At 38.1% G+C, this 27,054-nt stretch overlaps 1 protein-coding gene across 2 annotated transcripts in view; it reads left to right on the top strand.

Moving 5' to 3' along the window:
* Positions 1-17,452: 17,452 nt before the first annotated feature.
* The window catches only part of LOC124775034 (protein tramtrack, beta isoform-like), a 197,684-nt gene continuing 188,082 nt past the window's right edge, over positions 17,453-27,054 (top strand). For both annotated transcript variants that reach the window (XM_047249805.1, XM_047249804.1), the window contains exons 1-2: positions 17,453-17,586; positions 22,144-22,349. In XM_047249805.1, the coding sequence (XP_047105761.1) occupies positions 22,167-22,349 (183 nt within the window). In that variant the 5' untranslated portion in view covers positions 17,453-17,586; positions 22,144-22,166. The remainder of the gene's footprint in view (positions 17,587-22,143; positions 22,350-27,054) is intronic.

Here is a 27,054-nt window from a genome sequence, read left to right as displayed (position 1 = left end):
GAAAGTGTCCCTTAGCTCCTTGGAGTATCAAACAAAAGAGAATCCAATGTGAACTTTACAAAGATTATAATATACATGCCTCTCAATTTATCTTTGGCGCAGCTTTTAAGATATTGTATGTCTCTGCATAGGAATGTGTCATTACAACTGCCCCCCTACTGTATACTGTCACTAGAAAATTTTATTTGATTGACAGGATACAGTAGTCGACCTTGCAATTGATAGGTTTGGGGGTCTTTTATTTACACACTTCATTTTTATTGTCTCATTTTCATGGCACTGTGAATTCTTTGGTATTTCTGAGTGTGTGTCAGTTTTTTGGTATACTTATGCTAATATTTACAAACCTTAATCCTAATATACAAAGTTCTGGTTAATACTGAGAAAATGACATCATGTAGTAAAGTTTGTACAATAAAATATACACTGAATACAACGTTACATACAAATGTTTCCTTCCTCATCAGAGGTGAAAATTAAGTCCTTGTATTGCTTTCTGTATTTATTCTGGGGCGACGAGCTTTGTTCGCTAGCCCGTGTTGAATATGGGCGGGTGATACGCGCGCCTGATTGTTTGGTCGTCCGTTAGCGGGCGACGTTGGTTGAATGCGCGCGACAGTGCACTGAATATACACCGACGTGCGGGTACCGTCGAGACTTCCGAACCTCAGTATGCGTGTGCTTTTTGTAGTTCCTTCCAGTACTTAGACTGGATACGACGAGGTACATTGGAATACACTCCTGGAAATGGAAAAAAGAACACATTGACACCGGTGTGTCAGACCCACCATACTTGCTCCGGGCACTGCGAGAGGGCTGTACAAGCAATGATCACACGTACGGCACAGCGTACACACCAGGAACCGCGGTGTTGGCCGTCGAATGGCGCTAGCTGCGCAGCATTTGTGCACCGTCGCCGTCAGTGTCAGCCAGTTTGCCGTGGCATACGGAGCTCCATCGCAGTCTTTAACACTGGTAGCATGCCGTGACAGCGTAGACGTGAACCGTATGTGCAGTTGACGGACTTTGAGCGAGGGCGTATAGTGGACATGCGGGAGGCCGGGTGGACGTACCGCCGAATTGCTCAACACGTGGGGCGTGAGGTCTCCACAGTACATCGATGTTGTCGCCAGTGGTCGGCGGAAGGTGCACGTGCCCGTCGACCTGGGACCGGACCGACGCATGGATGCACGCCAAGACCGTAGGATCCCACGCAGTGCCGTAGGGGACCGCACCGCCACTTCCCAGCAAATTAGGGACACTGTTGCTCCTGGGGTATCGGCGAGGACCATTCGCAACCGTCTCCATGAAGCTGGGCTACGGTCCCGCACACCGTTAGGCCGTCTTCCGCTCACGCCCCAACATCGTGCAGCCCGCCTCCAGTGGTGTCGCGACAGGCGTGAATGGAGGGACGAATGGAGACGTGTCGTCTTCAGCGATGAGAGTCGCTTCTGCCTTGGTGCCAATGATGGTAGTATGCGTGTTTGGCGCCGTGCAGGTGAGCGCCACAATCAGGACTGCATACGACCGAGGCACACAGGGCCAACACCCGGCATCATGGTGTGGGGAGCGATCTCTTACACTGGCCGTACACCACTGGTGATCGTCGAGGGGACACTGAATAGTGCACGGTACATCCAAACCGTCATCGAACCCATCGTTCTACCATTCCTAGACCGGCAAGGGAACTTGCTGTTCCAACAGGACAACGCACGTCCGCGTGTATCCCGTGCCACCCAACGTGCTCTAGAAGGTGTAAGTCAACTACCCTGGCCAGCAAGATCTCCGGATCTGTCCCCCATTGAGCATGTTTGGGACTGGATGAAGCGTCGTCTCACGCGGTCTGCACGTCCAGCACGAACGCTGGTCCAACTGAGGCGCCAGGTGGAAATGGCATGGCAAGCCGTTCCACAGGACTACATCCAGCATCTCTACGATCGTCTCCATGGGAGAATAGCAACCTGCATTGCTGCGAAAGGTGGATATACACTGTACTAGTGCCGACATTGTGCATGCTCTGTTGCCTGTGTCTATGTGCCTGTGGTTCTGTCAGTGTGATCATGTGATGTATCTGACCCCAGGAATGTGTCAATAAAGTTTCCCCTTCCTGGGACAATGAATTCACGGTGTTCTTATTTCAATTTCCAGTAGTGTATGTGCCCCGAAGAACACACCACACTATGTGCGAGGCGGAGGACGATCCCGTCGATTCAGCTCCTGGTAAGAAGCGTACCATGTCAAACTTGTTTGGCATTGTCCTTTCCTACTGTGACGCCATGGGTCGTTTGACGATACAAGCTTCAATTTTCGATGTCACTTGTTTAGGCTCGCTGACACTTGCAACGTAGCTCTACTTTGCACAATTTTAATTTCTACACTCACCACTTTAACCGCGAGTATTGCGATCGAAACTTCCTTTTCACTACACTTTTTTTTTTCTTCGCATTAACCCCTTTTACCTATTGTACTGAGATTCATTCCCCTCAATACTTCTGGTCAATGCACATAATTTGTAAGTCACGGGGCTTGGCATGAAATACAAAATACATCACATACAATGGAATAACATATAATACATACAATACATTGTTTACATTAACTACAGGAAAAACTATCGACTAAAATTGAAAAAATTTTTGAACACTCATAGTGGCTTCTTCGTCTTGGATTTTACTGACACACACACACTCGCCTTTTTCCATTAATCTGTTAGAAGGAACAAGTCCTTTGTTTTCCTTCTTGAACTCGAGTATAAGTTAAGGTTTACCTCCGTTACGTATTCTTCATACGCAACGACATGCATCAGCATGCAGAGAATACACCTGTAGCCGCTCCACTGAAGCTTGGGAAGGGAATTTTCTACCTTCTACTTAGGGTAGGGGCAACGACTACGTGTATGCTACGGTTTTTTGCGTATAAAATCTGAAAATGCACGAAATAATCATTTATATGCAGCATAACCCTAATATGTACAGTGTTTTGTGCTTAAGCACGTTCTGGTGTGCTTGTAAATCATTACTTCTAATAAAATTTCCTACATTAACATAGACATATAAACATACAATCTTGAAGTTCAGGGTGTGCGTGTATCATTTACAATTAAAGTGCGCTTATAGGCGTCTTGTGTTATCATGGGAGAAAAAATAGACATTTTAATGCATCGGTTGTCATGAAAATCTATGTACACGAATAATCACACTTTCATAGCTTCAGTGCAGCATGAAATTCTGTATGACTTTTTTTTTTCATAGTTTATTTTATAGACGATTCCTTTGCTTACAGGTCGTCGATCACACTACTTACCTGTTTCTCGTATAGCGGCGATGTCATTTTCATTCTTCGTGACCGTAAATCGTTATATGTATGAAAGATATAATTTTAACATGATTTATCCTTTCATGTTTCAAGTGGGTAAAGTAATTCATACCTTCCTTCTGCATACATGAGTGAAGCATCGCTAATGTTGCACTTTGTATCAGGTTTTTCGTATTTTCTCGTAAACTCGTAGAGTCTTACGGTTTTAATTAAGTTGTTTCTTGATGTTAGGTATACATGTTTATAAGTGGTTGTCTTAGAGTTTAATTTTCCTTATACACTTCTACGTTGTTTAAGTTCCGTACATGTACAGAGCTTCTTTCGCCTTTCACACATTCATACATACGTTTATACACAAAAAATATCTACCACTATAATATACACTTTGCTGGTGGGGCCCTTTTTCGGTACCCTGCACCATTCCTTCAATATTCCAAAATAATTCAGGGTGTGCTGAGCATCGTCCCTTATACTAATAATACTTACAACTAAATATATCTTCTTACATACATAACTGCCTTACAGTCCATTAATGTGCAACATTCCCTATTTTCCTCCTTTACACTTTAGCTTTCGTACATGTACCCTCGTGTATAGCTTATATATTCTACAAAGTTGTTTGCTGAGTGCTTCAGGTGTTTCCTAACGTTAATATGCGTCTCTCTCTCTCTATAAACCCTAGGTATTTGTTTTGAGAGCGATTCAGTTCATTACTCACGCTGCATAGGTCTGTTTATTATTACCCTATTTTAAAGCTTGTGTCACTCTTTTCCTTAGTCACAAAAATTCCCGCGTTTACCTTGTTGTTCATTCTGAAAATCGCTAGCTACTGTGTAATGTAAATGTGTGTGTTATCTCTTTGATTTCCTCTTTGCTGCTTTTTCCCTATATGTAATTGTGTGCTGTTCTCGTGTACATAGCCTTTCTTCCGGTTATATATCTGCATTATTTATTTATTTTTCTATTTTCTTTCTCCTTCCGTACAAGCTAAGATTTTACTCAGTATAATATAATATTACAATACCGTCCATGACCAGTATGTACTTGTATGTTCACTTTTATTACGTAATACCAGCTCATAATTAAATTTTCTAAGTTACTATTTACAAGACTTGTGTACCCTTTCCTTTCTTGTTTTTGAATGACTTTCGTCTCTGTGTCTCATAGTAAGAGTGGTCTCAAAACTTTTAAACTTTCCGCGCATGCGCGCTTACGTACCACGACTGGACTGTAGGTGCGGGGAAAACTCTGCATTGTTGGTGAACATTATTCGTGATAGCCACCATCGTGTAATAGTCACGTGACACCTGGACTCGACCGCGCATGCGCCTTTGCGCTTTGTATACGCTCAGCTGATCGGACATGGTAGGGGGGAAGATTTCTCCCCGGCTCGCTGCCTACAGCGCGGCCAATGACCTCATCTTGACATGCAGCTATCGCGTGCTCATGAGCTGAGCGTTGGATTGCAACTTCGACGTGTGGTTTGTTGCTCGTCTCAAGCGAACAAACTCTGACCTTCGCGCTAATTTGTCTTTGTTCCCCTCTCTTAAATAACTGAGTTAGACTACAAAAGTACCGTATGGTTTATTTTATAGTGTTAAGACTCACAGTAACACATGTTTCATTAGGTTTGGTTAAATATGCGTTTTTAAGCTGGCATATGCCCCCAGTTGTTCGCAAGTTTCTTAGGTTAATGTCAGCAATTTTACTATGTGATTCAAGGTTGTACAATTTCAATTTTGCTAAAATAACATGTAACCTTTAATGAAAAAATTCCTTGATGTCCTTGTGGGGGTATAACCCTTTCACCTTGCCCGTTTGTGTGTTACCTAACAGATAACATCCTGGGTGAGGTTTGTCTATTATAATGAAAGGGCCATCATACAACAACTGCCACTTTTTGTTTAATGCCTTAATTTTAGAGGATTTTGGGTGGGTACGTAATAGTACTTCCTGTCCAATGTTAAATTCTGTAACCTTTCTTATCTTTTTGTTGAACTGCTTTCTCCTTATTTCTGCTTGTTCTTCCATCTGTAGTAATGCTTGACGTACCTTTTCGCCTAGTGTTATTTCCTTTGTGGCTAATTTAGGTAAAGGTTTAGCCCATTCGTCAAGTTCTGTGCCTTGAAACATTAACTCTGTAGGAGTAAAGCCTGTTGAAGTATGAATTAAATTATTTACAATATGCTGAAATGGAGCTATGTATTCTACCCATTTTGTCTGTTTATTTGGTACATAAGTTCTTATAAAGCGATTAAATTCTTTAAAATTTCTCTCAATCGGGCTCGATTCTGGGTGAAATTTGGATACCAATATATGTTTTATGTTTTGAGATTCGAGAAATGTTTTCCATTTATTACTAGTGAAGTGTGTTGCATTATCAGTTAATATAATTTTCGGTTTTCCCACTAGTGGCATGTAGTCTTCTATCATGCGTTTGATTATTGATCCCGACAGTACTGCTTTTATAGCATACATTTTTAAATACTTTGTGAAGACATCATAAAATGCGATCACATATCTAACTCCTCCCCTAGCTCGTGGATATGGTCCTGCTGCGTCCACGGAAACTAGTTCTCTTGGTCTAGTTGGAATGATAGGGTGTAATACGTCCAAACAAGATCTATTAAGATGTTTAACCTTCTGACATATTGTACACTTTTTTATTATTTGTTCAATCCTGCGTCTGAGATTCGGGAAGTAACAATACGTTGATATTTTCGCTGTACATTTTGATACCCCATAGTGTCCCCATACTCTATGTGTGTGTCTTATCAAATTGTCTATGTATTCTTCTGGGATGCAGACACACCAGGTGTTGGATTGTGGATTGCGCCTGTAGAAAAGAACATTGTTTGACATTGTGTAATATTGTTTCAATGAACTATTGTCATCTGCCTGCAGTTTTTGCATAACTTGTCTCCATCTATTGTCTTCCTTTTGTAGTTTGCTCATGTCCTTACACATCTTTCTGTAATATGGTTGAAATGTGCCATCATGCATCAGAAAAACTCTAAAATCGGAAGTCTGTTCGATCAATTCATTGAACTCGCTCAAGCCTTGTGGCAAGCGCGATAATGCGTCGGCAATTACATTCTGTTCACCCTTGATATAAACTATCTCGAAATCAAATTCCTGGAGGAATAAACACCAACGTGCAATCCGTTTGTGCAACAATTTGCATGTGAGTAAAAACGATAGTGCTTGATGGTCACAAAACACTCGTGTATGCCTTCCCCAGAGATAGTATTGGAACTTGCGGAAAGCCCACACTACAGCTAACGCTTCAAGTTCAGTTGCCGAATAGGCTCTTTCACATTCCGTTAACGTTCTACTGGCAAAACTAATTATGTTTACTTTCTGTTCTCCATTGTCATTTACTAATTGGAACAGACAAGAGCCTAATCCCTGACATGATGCGTCCGTGCTCAAACAAAAGTTGTAGTTCATGTTAGGATGCTTCAAAATGGGTGCGTTTATGAGTGCCTGTTTGATTTTTACGAAATCTTCCTCACATTTTACTGTCCACAACCATGTGTGGTTTTTCCTTAAAAGGTTGAGTAGGGAATCACTATTCAGTAACTGTTTGGGCACGAATTTTCGAAAAAATGACGTGAGCCCCAGAAACACTTTCAATTGTTTACGTGTTTGTGGTGAGGGGAAATATTCTATGGCATCAAGCTTTTTTGGATCTGGTAAAATTCCGCCTGGTGAAATAATGTGGCCTAAAAATTTTATTTGATCCCTTCCGAATTCGGACTTCTTAAAATTTGCTGTGACGTCATATTCTCGGAACTTTTGGAACACCTTGTGTACCAATTCTACATGCTCTTGCCAGGTGTCCGTGGCTATCAAGAGATCGTCTACATACAACGTCACTTTGCTAATCAGTTCTGGACCCAATACTCTGTCTAAAGCCTCTATAAACACCCCAGCACTCACGTTGAGTCCAAATGGCAGTACTTGGAATTGATAGCTTCTGCCAGCATGAATGAACGCAGTATAATTTCTGCTATCACTATGTAGGGCTATTTGCCAATACGAAGCCTTCATGTCAACGGATGTTAAATACTTCACTCCATGAAATTTAAGCAATTGCTCATCTAAGTTCTCCAGCCTAGTGCGTATTGATACGATGATCTTATTAATTTCCCGCGCATCAAGTACTAATCTGACTGATCCGTCAGGTTTGCTAACAGCTAGGATGGGACTGCAGTATGGTAAATGTGAAGGTTCTATCACCTTCCACAGAACCATTCTATCTATTTCTTTGCGAACCGCTTCCTTCTTTGCCCATGGTATCGCATATGATTTATGGCAGTACGTTTTATGTGGGTAGACTTCCATTTTGTATTCATACGTTTTGATTATTGTTGGCTGTTTTCTAAAAATGTCGCGGTATTCATAAATAAGATCTGCTAGTTCATTTTGTTGAGTTTCTGAAAGACAAGTGGATTTTCCTACCTTCTCGTGGGCGGCCTGTTCGTTAATTATTTCTGTGTCTAATTGTTCGGGGAAAGGAATATCTATCAATAAAACTTGTGGGTAAACTAATTTGACTTCAGCTTGTTTCTGTAATTGGCCATTACGATCTATTGTTGACCTTACAAGATTGACCTTCACACTATGACTGCCCACTCGGAAATAGCAAAGTCCACTGCCTATGTCGATGTTCAGTTTATACTGCCGGAAAACTTCCATGCCTAAAATACAATTGACGATTAACTTGTCAACGATTAAGAATGTACAGTTTATCGTGACATCGCTAATGGTAACAGGTATTTGCGTCTGCCACTTAATACTTTTTGACTTGTTACCTATAGCTGTCAAGATTTTACAATTTTCCGTTGGCAACACTGGTACTTTTAATACTTTCGAAACTTCTTTAAATAAACTGTTAGAAATAATATTCGTAGATGCGCCTGTATCTAAAATTACGTTGATAATTATAGTTCCTATCTTTGCTGTTATTACAGCCTGCATGAGGTCACTTACCTTGTCCGGTGCTTTCATCTCTTCTTCACATAGATCATCTTCTACGGTCGCATCCTGATCATATCTTAAAAATAATTGTCTAAGATGTAATGTGTGCTTGTTTGTGCCCCCTGTTGTCAAATCGGTCGGCCGGTGGGGGCTCATTACGACCGATTGTTGTTTACCGGGGGAGACAAAGGCGTTGCTTCAGTACTGTCCGTTACCTCTACAAAGTGTACTGAGTGGTTATTCTGTCGCCAATTAGTTTCCGGACCGCTGCGTGCAACATTTTCTTGCGACCGGCCGTCGCTATTCCTCCTTGGTCTATCATTCCTATTACTGTAACTATTGTAATTTTCATTTGTATGCCGCCTTTCATCACGCGGGCCTGACCAATCATTCACGTGATTTCTATCATTTCCATACCGGCGTGGACCGTAATCTGTACTGTACCTTCGGTCTTCACGTCTCTGTGGCGCCGAATTCCTCCGATTTCCATAATTCCAGGTTCCATTATTTGGCCTTGTCGCATACGGATGCCAACTGTGTGGGTTTTGTCCACTGCCATTAAAATGATATCCGTTACCGTTGTTTTGATTGGTTCCGGAATATTCATTCCGATTACTTGTGCTCGGCTCTTCTTCGTATATTAGATCAATTGAGTCAAGCACGGAAAGAAAGTATTCAAGGTCGTTCTCCGGTATGGTTACCAATTTTTCACGTAAGTTCGCGGGTAGTCTGTTTTTCAGAATTTTGAGAACATCTACGTGCGGTATTGGATTGTTCCAATAGCGCGTCTTATTCAAGTACTTTTCGAAATACTTTCTCAACCCGCCGTTTTTGAGGTTGAACGGTTGTGGGTTGAATACTTCACGGCGCAGTCTTTCTTGGACACCAGCAGACCAATATTTCTCCAAGAAAGCCCGTTCAAATTGTTCGTAGGTGACGCACTGTTCAGCCATGTCTGTGGCCCACAAAAGTGCGTCGCCTTGTGTGAAGCCTACTACATATCTAATCTTCTGTGCCTCAGTCCAGTTTCTTGGTAAGACATTTTTAAATGCTCTTACGAATACGACTGGATGAGTTTTTCTGGATTCTGTGGAGAAAACTGGAAACTGTCTATGTTTCAACAGGCTCTCATCGACTAGAATCGTCGAGATGCAAGGCGACACACCTACTGCCTGTTGCAGCACTGCGTTTGGCGAATAGCCATTGTTTGCCTGTGCCGGTGCGTGCACATACGAAGGACTGGGCGCGTGATGTTCTGCGTTATTGACATCGTAATCTGGCACGGGCGAATAAGTGTCGCGCTGCCTGCTGCTTGACGTAGGCAAGTCATTTGAAACATTCAGTCTGCCAGCAATTTCCTTGCGTATTCTGTCCTCGGCTACTTTGTTTTCATTACCTAATTTTTCAAAAAGTTTTGTTTACCGGTCAGTTATTGATTCATTTACATTACCGTTTTCTAAAGTTTCATTTATTTTGATAATGTCCGCATTGATACGTCGAGTCTCCTGTTTCAGAAAACCGACTTCTTCGTTAACTTTATTAACTTGGTCAGGTATTTCTTCACATGCGGACTGTACTCTTGTTAAATTTAATTGAATAGCCTGTACGTTTTCATGTATTTCTTTTTGTACGGTTTGTGTTTGATTGTGTGTTTCTACTATTTCTGACAGTTCCTGTTCCTGTTTGTTTGTAAGATCTGACAATTTCTTTTCTAAGTCATTTGCCAATACATTGTATACACTATTGACGGTTTTGATGACTTTGTCTTCGATCTTTTGATCGATTTCATTGGTGAGTTTATTTAAGCGTTGATCGAAATGTCTGTGTATGTTTTCAAATTGCGTGTTTACACTTGAAAACTGCTGTTGGAACCCAATTTCCATGTTTGACAATTTTGTGTTTGTCATGTTGTGGCTGATTTCTAGATTCGCCAGTTTTGTGTTCGTTGTGTTGTGGCTGATTTCTAGATTCGCCAGTTTTGTGTTCGTTGTGTTGTGACTCATCTTTAAATCAGATAATTGCTCGCTCACGTTTGACATAAGACTATATAATGCCTCAAGCGTAACTGACGAAGCTTGTGTGTTTGTATTTATGCCATTATTTGTTGCCATTGTTTCTCTGCCACGGTCTGATTGAATCGAAACCGGGCTAGGTTCACTGATTTCACGCGAAATATTTTCATCTGATCTGGTAATCGATGCTTCATCGACTGTGCACAAGGTTTCATTTGCAAGTGGTTCGTTATTGTTAATCCCTGTGGAGTGCAACTGAGTTGTATTTACTTCTACATTAATTTGTGCTGAAAAACTAATTGCGTCATCATTTACGTCACTATTGTCAGAATCGGTGACGTGTCCATGAACATTTGTTAAATTAAAGTTCTCCGATTCCATTGTGAAGATATTATTTTTATCCGTACTTTACTGTTAATCTAAATTTTTAAATTCTCTCGCAGTTGAATTAATAAAAATATCTCGCGATAGTTATTTGTTGCGCGTCGGAAATTTACAAGATGGCGCACTACGTCTTCTAATTCTGCGATTGTTGAACATAAAAAAGTAATTATCAAAGTGTAATTGTGTGTTGCCACAAACACTACCAGGATTTTAATATGGACAGGAAATGGTTCTGCTTTAAGTGGAGCTAAGCCAAGGTGCAGCCACTGCATGCGTTTGCGCTTTCCTACCTTAATTCCGACTGAGCTGCGTCACTCACGATTACGTTAGTTTTGTAAATCCTTGTCGTTGTTCCTTCTGGTTATTGTGCCATCCGTTTATACAGTTAATACTGTTTCACTTTATTCGTCATTTTCCATGTGCGTCATGTAACAGAGAAACAGTAATTAGTACAAGTACATTTGTAGCACAACAATGAAGTACTTACTCTTTGTTCCACCAGCACTGTCCCTGTCAGTGGTCGCCAGTGTGGCGAAATAAATAAAAAACATTTTACATTTTAAATTCCACGTCATTGTTGATTTAATCAGAGTTCTCACCTTAGACGTAGAATTAGTCCTTCTGCCACAATATTAATTCATTAGTCGCCATCGATGTTCTTCTCTTTGCTGACCATGTGTACCATCATGAGTCGGCATCGGTTCACTTCACGAAGACGGTGGAAACCAAGGAATACTATGCTACATCGCTATAAATAATTTTCGTAACACTTCGATACTTTTCACTATTTTTTTATTCACAACACAATAAGACTTGCTGTGCTCGTCGCACAAACCTTAATTACCAACCATATGGCTGCCTTTCCGCACAGTCCAAAAATCACGTCCATCCTCCACAAGGCAACAATCGAAAGTGTCCCTTAGCTCCTTGGAGTATCAAACAAAAGAGAATCCAATGTGAACTTTACAAAGATTATAATATACATGCCTCTCAATTTATCTTTGGCGCAGCTTTTAAGATATTGTATGTCTCTGCATAGGAATGTGTCATTACATATTGTAGTTATGCACACTGCTATTACTTTTGAATTGGGTTTGGTTGTTAATAACAAATTTCATAAGAGAGTGTATATACTGAGAAGCTACTGTGAATATCCCTAGATAATTAAATAAATGTCTGCAGGATGATCTTGGGTGGACTCCAGCTATTATTCTGATTACACGCTTTTGTGCAATAAATACTTTATTCCTCAGTGATGAATTACCCCAAAATATGATGCCATATGAAAGCAATGAGTGAAAATAGGCATAGTAAGCTAATTTGCTAAGATGTTTATCACCAAAATTTGCAATGACCCTTATTGCATAACTAGCTGAACTCAAACGTTTCAGCAGATCATCAATGTGTTTCTTCCAATTTAATCTCTCATCAATGGACATACCTAAAAATTTGGAATATTCTACCTTAGCTATATGCTTCTGATTAAGGTCTATATTTATTAATCGCGTCATACCATTCACTGTACGGAACTGTATGTACTGTGTCTTATCAAAATTCAGTGAGAGACCGTTTACAAGGAACCACTTAGTAATTTTCTGAAAGACAGTATGGACAATTTCATCAGTTAATTCTTGTTTCTCAGGTGTGATTACTATACTTGTATCATCAGCAAAGAGAACTAACTTTGCCTCTTCATGATACTTTGACATATCCTATATCCAAAAAAAGAGATCTACTGATGAATGAAGCTGCTACTATTGTCTGTGTGCTAGTCCCGCGAATGTAAGCAAAAATTGCGAAAAGAAATGTGTGATTTGTGAAAAACTTTCCGTGTATTGTGATGACAAGTGTATCATATATTATATGATCGCTAATGTTGCGGAAAAAGGAAGCATAAATGCAGTAAACTCTGTTAATGAAGCCATGTGATCAGCGTCCACTTCGTTACAAGCTCGAACATGTGCAACTAAGGTGTTTCGTGCATTAAATGCACGACTGTTTACGATTACAGGTGTACGAATGTCAGCGAAAAGCAAAAAATCTGGCTATGTCGAAGATGCCGTAAACAAGGAAAAGGTCAAACGTTTAACAGTAAAGACGAAGTTATCTCGATGACATTCGACGAGTTTCAACTTCTCAAACATCAATATAATGAATTACTGGAAAAATACCTACAAAGTGAACCTGGAATACGTAACACTCGCACTCTTCTTTCTAATTCAAAACAAAATGCAGTTACTAATAGTCCTACAGTGCACAATTTGAAACCAGTAACCGTTAGCGTCAGTATTCCGCCAAAAAACAATACTGATGCAAAAAAAGGCACAACAGAACGGAGTGGCACGTCCTTCAACTGCACGAAAACAGTTACTGGTAGTCAAATGATTCAGATCAAGCATACAAACAATATACAGCTGTTATCAGATAGTCATGGGCGTGGGTGTGCATCACACTTAAATGCATCTTTCAATTACAGCACGTCAGCAGTAGTAAAACCAAATGCATGGTTTGAAAATGTTGTCAGGGAAGCAGTCGAACTCTCTAGGGGCTTCACTTTGGACGACTTAGTGGTAGTTATTGCAGGTTTTAATGACAGTAACAGAAGCACAGCAGTTTTTAAAACGAGTGTACAAAGATTAATTTCAAGAATGCGTCATACTAGGCTGCTACTGTGTACAATCCCATACAGATATGATAAGCCAGAAAGCTACTATATGGTGTACAGTCTTAACTGTATTATAATGGACCTGGCATCTCCACATACAAACGTCACTGTAATCGACTTGAACCAACTTCTACATAGAGAAGACTACACAAAACATGGGATGCATCTCAATGCAAAAGGAAAGCAGAAAGTATGCAAAACTATCGCTACTTCTGCTAGGTGCAAATGGAGGGCAACATTGACAAAGGTAGCTACCTCCTCAGTAAACTACAGTCATATGATGACACCAGTTTTGGGACAGGGTGTTCATATGATAAGCACAAGTGACACTGTTATCCAGTCCACTTCTGAGCAGAGAAGAAAGTCACCAGAAACTGTCAGCACACCAACTACACATATAAACAGAAGTGAAACCATTATCCGGTCCACTTCCCAGCAAAGAAGAAAGTCTCCAGGAACTGTCAGCACATCATCTACACATATAAATGTCATGTTGTCATCTCCAGGTCAAGTGGGTTAGTTAAAAGGAAGTTTCCAGTCAGTTAATAAGAACATTCAAAGAGCAGATGATTTAAATGTAAGTGTTCAGCCAGTGAGTGTAAGCAATCAAGCTGTAAAAGTGAGAAAAGCAAGTACGCAAGACATGAGTGAAAACAAACGAGCTACTGTACGTGCATCTTCTAGAGTGAGAAAAGATCCACAGAGTAACAGTGATTTTTTATGGTTGGTACCAGGGAAATCATCTTGTCATCATCTGGATCCAACACGATCAAGAAACTAGCCAGACAGAAGAACGTACAAGCAAAGTGAACAAACTGATATACTGCTACAGAGGAATCCAGACCTGCCCCTTTGTGAGGATGACTCATTATTATTTGAACATATAAATATCAGGTCATTAAGAAACAAAACTGATGACCTGAGTTTTTTCGTTAGGAGTGAACAAGAATATTACATTATGCATCAATGAACAGTGGTTAAGTGAAGACCAACTGCAGTTATAATTACCCCCAGGCTTTGATTTAGTAACAGGTTATTGTAGACCAACACACAACTATGGGGGAGCCTCTATATATGTTAGTAGTGGTAGGGACTTGGATTACAGCGCCCTTAGTGTTCATGATTACTGTATAGAAAATGTACTGGAAACAGCAGCAATGTTACTGCCCATGTTAAAACTCATAATTGTGTCTGTATACCACACACCTGATAATGATGTTTAAGTATTTGCACAGGCCTTACAGAAACTGATACTTCACCTCGATAAGTGGCCTAAATATAGGATTTTAATTTTTGGTGACATAAATATTGATATAAGGCAGAACACACCTAAACAACTTAATCTTCTGAATCTGCTAAGATCACATGACTTGCACTGCATTAATGAAAACCCAACAAGACAGTTTGCCTGCCTTGATAATGTAATCACAAATGTTGAGACAAATCGGTATGAACTATGGCTATTCAATATACATTTTTATCAGACCATAAAGGTATTTGGTTAAAATTGATAACAAAAGAGCGAGCATCAGTCTCCAATAAAATTAAGTACATTAGGCTTTTGAATGAAGAGAATATTGATAACTACAGAACAGAAATAAAGATGACAAATTGGAATTACATTCTGCTGGAAAGTAATCATATTGAAAAAGCGTTTACATTATTCATTAGTGCATAGTCAGGTACATTTAAAACTTGCTGCCCTAAAGAAATGCGAAAAAATAAGGGAACTATGAGAAAACATGGTCTCACATCAGTGCATAACTGGTTCACACCTGACCTACAAAGGCTCAGAACTCTGTTAATGATTTCCTATGACAAATCAAAAAAATAGTGAAGCCGAAAAAGCAACTACATAAGTTTGAGGAACAAATACAAGGCAGAAATTAGGTTAAGCAAGTGCAAGGCAAATGATGATTATATTAATAAGTCCCAAAATAAAGGCAAAGCAGCCTGGACTGTTATCAAGACTCATCTGGGTAGAAATAAAGATGTTAACAAAAATAATTCATGTGATGCTTGTATCACAGCGGATGATTTCAACACCTTCTTCATTAATGCTGCCAGTATGAATAGCAGTGCTGCAAATGTACATATACATAAATGTGACAACAACCATATCTCAAATAATAGATATTCATTTCTACAAAATTTTGTGGATATGGTTCCTGTATTTAAATCAAAAGAAGTAAAAGTAACAGATATTACAACTGCAATAGCAAAATTAAGTTACTCAAAATCAGAAGACATTTATGGTCTCTGGAATTTTGTAATAAAAAAAATAGCAGATGTAATAGCACATCCACTCTGTTCTCTTATGAACCGGATGTTTGTCAGTGGCTGTTTCCCTTCATCCTTAAAAAATGGCAATCGTTACTCCACTGCACAAGAAAGGTGACAAGTCTTGTCCTAATAATTACCGTCCAATCTCCCTTGTACCCATCATATCAAAAGTAGTGGAATATTGCATACAGCTCCAAATCAGTCAACATCTGTCTGTGAATAATATTCTTAGCGTCTCTCAGTATGGCTTCAGGTCCGGTCTGACAACGGTAAAAGCAGTTGAAGATGTTGTTTCATATATATTGTCATCATTCGAATCAGGATTATCAGTTAATGCCACTCTTGTGGACCTCAGCAAGGCATTTGACTCTGTCAGTCACAGCATACTACTAGAAAAACTGCACTGCTATGGTATTAGAGGCTCAGAACTATCTCTGATCAGATCCTATCTGAGAGACAGAAAAAAAAATTGTGCATTTTAACAATATGAGGTCAAATGTCTTGGATATCATGCAGGGTTTACCACAAGGCTCTGTGTTTGGACCTTTACTTTTTATGATATATGTAAATGACTTGCTCAGCACCATGTTATGTAAATCCACACTCTATGCAGATGATACAACATTTGTTACAGCAGGGAAAGATTTAGGAAAATCAAACGAGGAAAGTGAGGCTCATCTCAGAGCAGCCATCAAGTGGTTCCAACTCAATGACCTGCATATATATATCATGATAAAACTGTAAATATTCTCTTTAGCTTGTGTGTTAAAAGTGATAAGATTGATTGTGTTTCAGCTAAACTACTTGGGATCCATCTTGACTCAAAATTAACGTGGAAGAGTCATACCGATTATATTTGTACTAAGTTAGGACGTGTGACATATTTGTTAGGTAAACTAAGGTCATGTGTTAGTGGTAAGTTTTAACTCAATGCATACTATGCCTTTTTCCACACCCATTTAACATATGCCACTTTGTTGTGGGGAAACTCACCCGGAGCAAAACAAGTTTTCATTTGGCAAAAGAAAGCAGTCAGATGCATCCATGGAGTCAGAAATAACGAGTCTTGTAGACCATATTTCAAAAATCTAAAAATACTAACAGGTGCAGCCCCCTTTATACTAAGTTGTCTGATACACACAAAAGAAAACCAACACAGTCACAAACTACGACAATCTATCCATCACCATGACACACGTATAAAACAGCATATTGACGTCCCAGTTGCTAGACTAGGGAAAACTCAATATAGTTACAGGTACATGGGAGTAAAACTATTTAACATGTTGCCAATAGAGACACATAATGTGTCACTGAATGAGTTTAAAAGTGCCACCTAGAAATGGCTTAGAGAAAAAGCTTTTTATACAATTGAAGAGTTTATAATGTGCACTAAAGATGATCTTAAGTACCGGTACTAATATAGTTTCACTTAGATTAAACTTCTACATGTAAATGTAATGCAAATACCTTGTGCAGCATCGAGGACAAATTTTTGTATCTTATTAGACAATAATGATCTACAATATATTACACCATTTCTGTTAGTTATGTAAACTTTATATGTACACAAATGACGGCATCAATTGCATTTTTAATACCTAAAGATGGATAATAAAATAAATAAGTAAAAATACTACATGTTTTACGCCTATCACGGTTTTGTACCTCTAGATGGGCAACACTGAATATCTTGCGTCTTTCTAAAAGTTTTTGCACAAGCAAGCAGTTGGCGTTTGCAGGGATGCCAATCTCTGTAACCAAGGAGGTTAACCTCACGCACACCCTGTGCTCCATCTCTGAACTACGTTGTCAATAAACTTTGGTTGCAGTCTGTCAAAACGATGAAAGTAGGATTGTGTATATAATTTTTGTATGTTTGTTGTGATGTAAAGTTTCAGCCCTGAAAACGGAAACATAATTTTGTCTAATGTTTTAAATGAGGTAACAAAATGCCGTTGGTAACATAGTTGATATGAAAATTTGTCTACGTTTAAATAGTCTGCAATGTTTGTTATTGGAGATATTTATATGTTTATGAAAAGGTAAACGAACGTGTTTGTGGAATGAGCCCTTTCGTATGACATTCTGGGTGTCTGTAGATAACAGGTGGTTATTAATTTGGTTAACGAAAAGTATTTTAACTTGGTGATCGTATGCCATAGTGGCGCTACCGGGTTGATAAACCAAGGCCTCTTTTTTAAAATTACATATACACGTTATCATGAACCTGAAATTACGTACAATTTTGATTTATTATAACAATAATAAAAAATGCAACAGCCATTGAAAAATAACCCAGCGGCAAATGAAATTACAACCGAACCTAGAGTCATATTGTTTACAAGTGCAGAGTAATTGTTCACTAGGTAGAAAAGTTAAGTTGTTCTTGTGGGTGTTTATTTATAGTGACAAAAATTTTCGTACTTTCCATATCTGTTACACATACCTTTTTTTCTTTTACGATATGTCATTTTATTGGGGTGGCTTCGTAATTGTGCCTCCTTCAGATTGAATAAACGGCCACCTCATCCAGCAGTTTTTGCCTATTGGTGTCGCTGCCATTACATTGTCATATAACACAGCCCAGTATGTTGACTGGTCAGTAAATCAGTTACAATTTTGAATCGCTAGTATTTACCACGTTACTATCTCTTTCACTAGAGAATATATTCTGAAAAGCCGGAATGAGTAAATGCATGGGTGGACGTTATTTGGTAAACTTTCTTTAGCAAAATATGATATTTTGTGGCATAATATATAAGTTCTGTTTGTTGTCTTTACTTCCCTTTATTGTACTGTATTTATGAAGCAGTTTTTGAGTGGTGGGAATCCCGTGGTTAATTGATTTAGAAGCATCCGATGTGTGGGAAATCAGGTGTCTAAGCATACATTTTATTGGTTTTATGATATACAGATTTTAATTTGGCCTGCAGTTACATGTTACGCAAATAGGGCTAGCTAATCATTTTTAAATCCAGTAACCCAGTCATAAATAAGTACACATTTTGAATCTACCTTCACACTATTCTGTTATCAATGAAGAAGAAAAAGATAGTGCATCATGTATGAGAGTCCTTCTTTTAGGTCACTCAGTGTTTCTTATTTGGGTTGTTCCATAAATTGTGATTAAACGTAGTTTAGTGCTGAACCAACGTTTTGACGACCACACAGCTGGTTTTGTCTTGGTTGTCATCTTAGCCTGATCCCATTGCCCTTATTCTGAGTGTTGAGATGATGAATTTGGAGTTTCTTGTTACTGTTGTGACTGTTCAGCTTATTGACATAAAGCAGTTGAATGTGTTTTGGCAGAAGACAGTCAAAACTCTTGGTTTAGAGAGGAGGTATGTATAATAATTCATTTTTTTACGTGAAGTATTGATCCTCTTCCCCTGCACCAACTACACATTCCTGAATACATGCTGTGTAGCAGCAGTTCGTGATTGTCATGGGTACTGTATGGCTGTGAAACACTGTGTAATATAGTCTTAGCAGGTGCCTTTATATTATTACGCTATGTAGTCCCCTCATGATGTAGAGGGCTTGCAAAAAAATTGGCACAGACTTAAATAGTGAGCTGTTTTTGAGTTAGTCTACTGTGAATGATAAAGGCTCCTAAATCAGCCAGGCTCTAATTGACATTACATATTGTCCTCTATGTTTTGTTTTCATTTCTTTTCAGCATATTTACTTTAAACTACTACTTGACCTCATTGAACAGGATATGTGGTTGTCATATTGCCTAAATTTCATACTTCTCAGTTGAGAACAAGGTTATTTTATCTGCAAACCGTAAGGTTCATTCATTCATTTGAGCTTAGATCATCAACAAAAATCATGATTGATAATATTATGAGAACAGACTGCTACCCTTCATATAATGGGGAGGGGGGGTTTCAGTATTGTATATTGTTGGCTTTGAGTGCTGTTGTTTAAGGTGAGGTTTGTAAGATTATGATTTCAGGTTAGCAGAAAATCAAAAGTTATTTGGGGAGGATTTATAGGCCAAGGGTACTGCAGTGAATGGTGGGAGCTAGGTTTGTGTTACTGAATTTTGTTTACTGATGGTTTTTCCATAATTTTTTCTGTTGTTTTGTTGGAGTTTGGAGTTGTGGATTATATATTTGGGGATGGAAAGTGTTAGGGGGAGGGGTTGAATCGTTGAACTGGGTTGGCAATAGGAGGTATGAGTGTGGTTGGTTTTGTTTCAAGCAAGGTGTGGGGCTACTTTAGATGAGATTGGTTTTTATTATATGGGTAGTAACTCTTTTGTTTCAAGTTTTTTATTATGTTGTTTTTGGTTGGGATAGCTTTTTTTTAAATCTCAGTTTCTCTTGTAGGAGCTGCATGAGTTCTGTCATAAGTTCCTTTTCTGTCAACTTTAGGAATTTGGTTTCACTTATTCTTGGCCAGTAATGTTATTTTTATTACTCACAGGAAAATGTCAGTTTCTATGTTAATTTATTTTAACTTGTACAGTAATTATGTCTTTGCAACATTGTTCTGTTGTTTATCACATGATTTGTTGAAATTATCCAATCATATCAAGTGATCTCTGTGTTTTTTGGAGGTGATTTCGCTAATTTTGTTGAGGCTTATAGTATTTTCTTGTGATAGTTTTCAGTTTTTTCTCTTCTGCCGTCACGTTTGTTCTTGTTTGCGCTGGACAGATGCCAACAGTCCATTACAATACCAAAGTTTAATAATAAAAGTGTGAACTATTCGGACCTTTATTTTTCACGTTGTATGTTAATGACCTAGCAAACAATATTAATAGTAACCTCTGACTTTTTGCAGATGTTGCAATTATTTCTAATGTAATACTGTATGAAAAACGCTTCTTCATCAGATCTTGATGAGATTCCAAATCCTTTGACTACAATATCAGTGAGCCACAATTGCAATCACTTGAGTCGTACAACTAAGTGACTGTGGGTGTAACTTTTTGTACAGTTATGGAACAGAATGATTACATAGGTCTGGTCATTGGTAAAGCAGATGGCAGACTTTGGTTTATTAGTAGGATGATGGGAAAATTTAATAGATCTACAAAGAAGACTGCTTGCAAATCACTAGAGCTACCCATTCTAGAATATTGCTCTAGCATGTGGGGTCCATAGCAAATAGGACTAATAGGGAGTACTTAACATATACAAAGAAGAGCTTCACGAATGGTCATATTTTTTGACTGATGAGAGAGCATCATGGGGATGCTGAAAATCCTGAACTGGCAGCTACTTGAAGATAGCTGCTAACTACCCTGTGAAAGGCTTCTTAAAAAGTTTCAAGCACCAGTATAAAGTGAGAGATCTAGGAATATCCTACAAATCTCTACATAACGCTCCTTAGGGACCACAAAGATAAGATTAATTATGATGAGCACAAAGATGTTTAAGCAATCATTCTTCTATTGTTCAATATACAAATGGAACAACAAAAAACACTAATAAATGATACAATAGAAAATGCACACTATTTCACAATGGTTTTTAGAGTATAGATGTCAATGAATCATTTTGAATATCTATTCTCTAACAATCAGAGCAGTAAAATCTCCCATTGAAATTTTTAAATTTTGTCTGCAGCATCATCTAACTCTTCCAATTGTTCCAAAAACAATTTTACTTTCTCCATTCTGTTTTATTGGTGTATGTGTATTAATTGATGGGTACCTCTTATTTCTGCATTGAATTGTGTGGAGAGAGAGACTTTCCAAAAATTTAGTACTGAGTCTAATATTGATTCATTAATTATGAATACAACTACTAGGTGTACCATGGTTTTCATGCATTTATTTTCTTATGTCTTTCTGAGTTTTCTATATTTACTGAATCTTGTATTTCTTCATCAGTGGTACAGTTTTCTTGTAATGCCACTATTTAAATTTGTATTGAATTGAGCATGACTGCTAGTTGTTTGAATTTTGCAGCCATTATGAGTGTTCGTATATATATCGTTCGGAACCAGTATTTCTTTTTTGGTTTGCATGTTACTCCAATTCACATTGCATGTTGGTTTGGGTTGCCCAGAATCGATCCAGATGCATCACTTATTGTGGTGATGGGTGTGGTACAGATTTACTTTGTGGCTCCCAGTTTTGGTCCATCCTAAGTATTTTATTTTCACAAACTCCCAATATATCGCGGGCATTCCACTATCCCCCCACACCTACGGAAATCGGCAACTGTACCTTTCTTCTGAATTACTTACAATTTTCCAATTTTAGGAAGAATCATTTCCTCCAGAATTGTAATATTGTTCATATTTTCTAATTTTGTGTATAGATGATTTATTGAACTAATTAAGTGAAGGAAAGTTGAGTAGAACAATTTCATAGTGAATTAAACTTCCTTTTCTTCTTTAAAAAGTAAAATCTTTTCATAAATCAAGTGGCTCTCTTTGCCCTCGTCTCATCCGCGATAAATATTTGAGACCATATAATAAAGCACTCTAGCTTATCCTATGTTTGTATACTAAAAGGATTTTTGCCCTTTTTTTCAGTCCGGAAAAGAATTATTTTAGAGATGGCTGGACAGCAGATCTGCTTAAAATGGAATAGTTTCCAGTCAAATATAGTTACAAGCTTCGAAAGTTTGTGGGAAGAACAAGGCCTTGTTGATGTAACCTTAGCAAGTGATGGGCAATGTCTTCGTGCCCACAAAGTGATTTTGTCAGCATGTAGTCCTTTCTTCAGGAAAGTATTTCAGGTATGTTATCTTAAATTTATTCATTAACAATGAGAATGAGTTAGAAAATGATACATTCTGTAGCTACTAGCAATGAGTATCATTATTAGATTTTAGTTTTTGTGATGGGAATAAAAGTTACATTTATAAGTAACCATTCAGTTTGACCAGTAAGTGGAAGAAATCTGAAAAGGCAATGTCATTGTTGATGAATATCATTATATTGTATGATAAAATACAAGTTTTCCATAATCTTCTTCATTATTTTTGAAGAAGAATTGTCTTTGCAGGCCCATAGCTGACAAAGTATTAGTTGTGAAAGAGGAAGTTCTGCAGCTAGCTTTATCGTTTCAATTTTATTTGTTTATATTACATTTCTTTGTGATTAATTTTGGGGTTGCAGCCTCATTCTCAAGCCCCTTTCTTTTGTAATCATCTAAGCTGTCAGTTTGAAACCTGGCATCATCATTGGTCACAGGTAGATGCCAGGATTCAGCTTGACACCTTGTCTGAATATAAGAATTTGCACTTGAAAATGGAACAGTGGCCACAAAACTAGTGGAAAAGAAATTGAATATGAATAAATAACATAAAAATGATAAACTGTAGTTGTAAAACTTATTTTTCCAAAAGAAATGCTGTATTGTTTGTATACAGGGATTAGTAAGCTGCACTGCAGAAACAATACTACATAGAGGCATTCAACCTGAGTTATTGTAAGACCAATGTTGTTAATAATCGGTCTAAAGCTCAATTGTTTTAATTTTTGGTATTATATGGGTAACAGAAATCAGATTTCATTCTAAAATATACGTGAGTACTTGTGGGTGAAAACAGTACTGCTCTCCTGGACATGCAAAAGCCAGTCCACTTAGAAGAAAAATTTGTGCTTGTCACTAATTGGTATTGTTTTGTGGCCATATTGCTGTGAATGAGCATTTCTTCAGATTGGCATATTTTGCTCTTTCTGGTGTCCTCTACTTTGTTCTTTCAGCAATAACAAGTTTTTTGTTGGTGTCCTCTACTTTGTTCTTTCAGCAATAACAAGTTTTTGTATTGCAACTAGCATTTGCAGCAGCTTTTTGTTTTGTTTCTTATTTGACATAACCATTAATCACAGAGACAAAATTGTCAAATTTCAGTTTACTTTCAGTCTACGTTCCTGAAGTAATCACTTATTTCTGATATAAAAACAAACATTTTGCATGTGAGAATGATTTTAGATAACTTCCATTCTTTTTATTGTGTATGAAATAAAATCAGTTAATCTGCAAAGCTTTACTTTCAAAAATTAGGGCACAGAATCCTCTTGAAGTAACAGAGTAACATGTGCATTCCAGATAAAGTAAAATATTCTTTCTATGAAGGTATGTTTCCTTCAGTATATTGTGATCCATCGTTTTTTAAACAGCTGTGTAGCCTATCCTATTGGATTATTGCAATGGCTCCATCCAGGAATTTCCATTACTGTTATCTAAAACAAGATTAAATATTTTGGAAAATTGCAGTGAGTATATCCAAGACTCACTCCATCCGAACAGGCCTCAAAAAATGGGCCCCATATTGCCCTACATGTTTTGATATGCAATTTGGAGGAGTTTACTTAGTTTCATATACAATTTCTATGAGTTTTAAGTACAGCAATTTAAATCATGTTTTATTTAATTATAAACAAATTTCTTTGAATAAGATATTGCTGTTAGTTTTTGGATAGCTCTCAAGTAGAGCTATCATTTAAATAAAAATATTAGCTTTTCAGAAGTTGGGAGAAGTAAATTTTCAAGACTGTGGTGCATCATGGCTGCATAGTTCATATCACAAAATTTCAAAGTTGGGTAATTAAAAAACAGCTTACTCCCCTTAGTTGCTAATATAAATCGGGTAACATATTAACATGAAATTTAATCTGAAATAGTAAACTCATTTGTAGCAGTTTTTTCAAGGACAGTTTACAACTGGAAATGGGTATAAACATAACAGTATAAAGTCCAGAAAGTTAAAAATTCACTACAGGATGGTCCATCTGAAGTTTCGGATGAGATTATCGCGAAAACTATACATTGGGTAAAAGTAGTGGGTAAGATAAATTCATAAGCTCAAAGGGGAACATGAAATGATACTACACGTGACCCCATTTAAATCTTAAATGGAAACACCCATTTTTTTATTGCAGATTTGGATTCTCCATAAAAAAAGTAATCAAGTTTTGTCTGAAAAAAAATTTAAACCATTGACAGACGGCGCTGAATTCAAGAAAAAAGTAAAATTGGGGAAGAACTCTGATTTATTTTGAATTATCCGAGAAAGACGCATCAAATCGATAAAAATGTGCACCCATTTTTTCGTTATGCCAAATTAAGCTATTTGTGTACAAAATGTACTGTATCCTGCTTTTAGCGTTACCCAGGAACGACGACATGGACATAGTAGAATGATATTCCCATGGGGTGCTTCATAAGTGTGAGTCCCCTTGCCTCTCACAATTTGGGGTGCTTAATTAATATAATTAGCCATGAAGAATTTGTCACAATCGTCCCCATTTGCTTCAATGCATAAAGTCAATCGTCTGTGAAAGTTGTCCACAGTTTTGAGCAGTACATCCCATGGTATGGCTGCACACGCTCTTCGAATGCGTTGCTCCATATCGTTTCGGGTTGTGGGCTATCTTCCATAAACAACATTTTTTTAAATAACCCCACAAGAAAAAAATCAGGAGATGTAAGGTCTGGTGAACATCGAGGCCACTGAATTGGTCCGGCGCGTCCTATCCACCAACCAGGGTACTCTAAATTTAAAACATTCTGCACATTTTTAGCGTAATGAGGAGCTGCTTTGACCTGTTGAAACCACATTCATTGCCTAGTTTTCAAATCAACATCTTCCATTAGCTCCAACAAATCATCACGGAGGAGTTGTAAATAAGGTTCCCCAGTAACATTTCAGTCAAAAAAATACGGTCCTATCAAATAACGATTTTAAAATTCCACACCAGACCATTAACGACCGTTTGTGTTGATTGTCAACAAGTCTGTCCCAGTGTGAATTGAGAGGGGACCAATAATGACAATCATGAAAATTTAACTTGCCATTGTTTTTGAATGTAGCTTCATTATTGAACATAACGTATCTAAAAACTCATTGTCACCTCTTATCATTTCCAAGGCCCATTGGCAGAAATGCACGCATATTTGCATATCTTTCGGCATTAATGCCTGTGTCAATGTGACATGATATTTGTGCATCTTCAAAATCCTCAGAAAAGTTGATTTTGGTATTCCAATTTGTCTCTGAATCGCATGACTACTAATTTCGGGATCCAGTTGAACACAGGCGAGAACAGTAAGGGTATGAGCGTCATTTTCCTTGTATTCACTATGACGAGGTGGATGGTGCATGTATCCATTTTGACTTCATTGAGTGCAATTTCGAATAATGTTTTCGCTTGGATGTCATCTGTTTGGGAAACGATCCGCGTACAATTGCGCAGCTGCAGCGTAATTGTTATGGCATTTACCTCAAAGTTACATCATATCAACAATCTCTGTTGGAGGATATTGAGCCATGTTTCGCTAAAGAATAATTTACTTTTGTCAATTGATGTTTATGGTTCACAATCTGAAAGTGAAATGACATCTGATCGCATTGCACCGACCTTTATACTGAGCCATAGTTCGCAGTATGGCCACTGTAGTGCCACAGTCGGGTGAGTAATGCAATTGTGAAGAGTTCCCTAACGAGATTTTAATACCATTCCGCCTCCCACCATCAAAAACTGTTGCGGGTAGGATACATTTTGTAACAAAATAGCTTAATTTGGCGTAATGAAAGAATTGGTGCATGTTTTGTATTGATTTGATGCGTCCTCCTCGGATCATTCTAAATAAATCAGACTTCTTCCCCAATTTTTATGTTTCTCGGTTTCAGTGCCATCTGTCAATGGTTTAAAAATCACACAGAACTTGATTACTTTTTTTTTAGGGATAATCCGAATCTGCTATAAAAATGGGTGTTTCCATTTAAGATTTAAAAGTTGCCCCCTGCCCCACACAAGGGGGGCGGGGGCTGGGGGTCACGTGTAGTTGAGCTTACAAACTTGTTGTACCCACTATTTTTACCCGATGTATAGTTTTCGAGATAATCTCATCCGAAACTTCAGATGGACCACCCTGTATATTGACCAGAGAATGTTGACATGAGAAAGGAATTCCAGATAGGAATGGGAAGGTAGTCCCATCTGAGAATATGTATTGATTTTTGGTCCTTTTATGTATCATTCTATTGCTCTGCGTGGGACAGCATTGATCAGTAAAATTGTACTTGGTGTTGCTTAACCAGTCAGATACTAAAAAACATGTTAAATCTCTAACATTATATTATATTAAAATAACTTGCACCTCCACAAAAATGTTTATTAACCAGGTTGAATATATTATTTTTATTGTTCCATGAATTTTTGGGTGAACTGCCAGATGTCTGCAACTTGCAGCCATAATTTTTTTGCCAGAGCATCTTCTGTCCATTTCAGGTGAATACTTATGAAAATTCACTTAGCTCCCATATTTAAGACCCTGGTGGCACATGCCTGATGTTCCAGTTACTGTTGTGCAAGTGCTGTGTGAGCATATGCACTTTGCTGCAAGTCTGTGCACTGTGCTGTGTGTTCCCCATGGTGCAAGCTTGCCTCCATAGCATTAAATCAATTGTCTTTGCACAGTAAAATCACAGA

Source organism: Schistocerca piceifrons, chromosome 2 (genome assembly GCF_021461385.2).
Source record: "Schistocerca piceifrons isolate TAMUIC-IGC-003096 chromosome 2, iqSchPice1.1, whole genome shotgun sequence".
NCBI classification, from domain to species: Eukaryota; Metazoa; Arthropoda; class Insecta; order Orthoptera; family Acrididae; genus Schistocerca; species Schistocerca piceifrons.
This window is presented reverse-complemented; position numbering and strand designations above follow the sequence as displayed.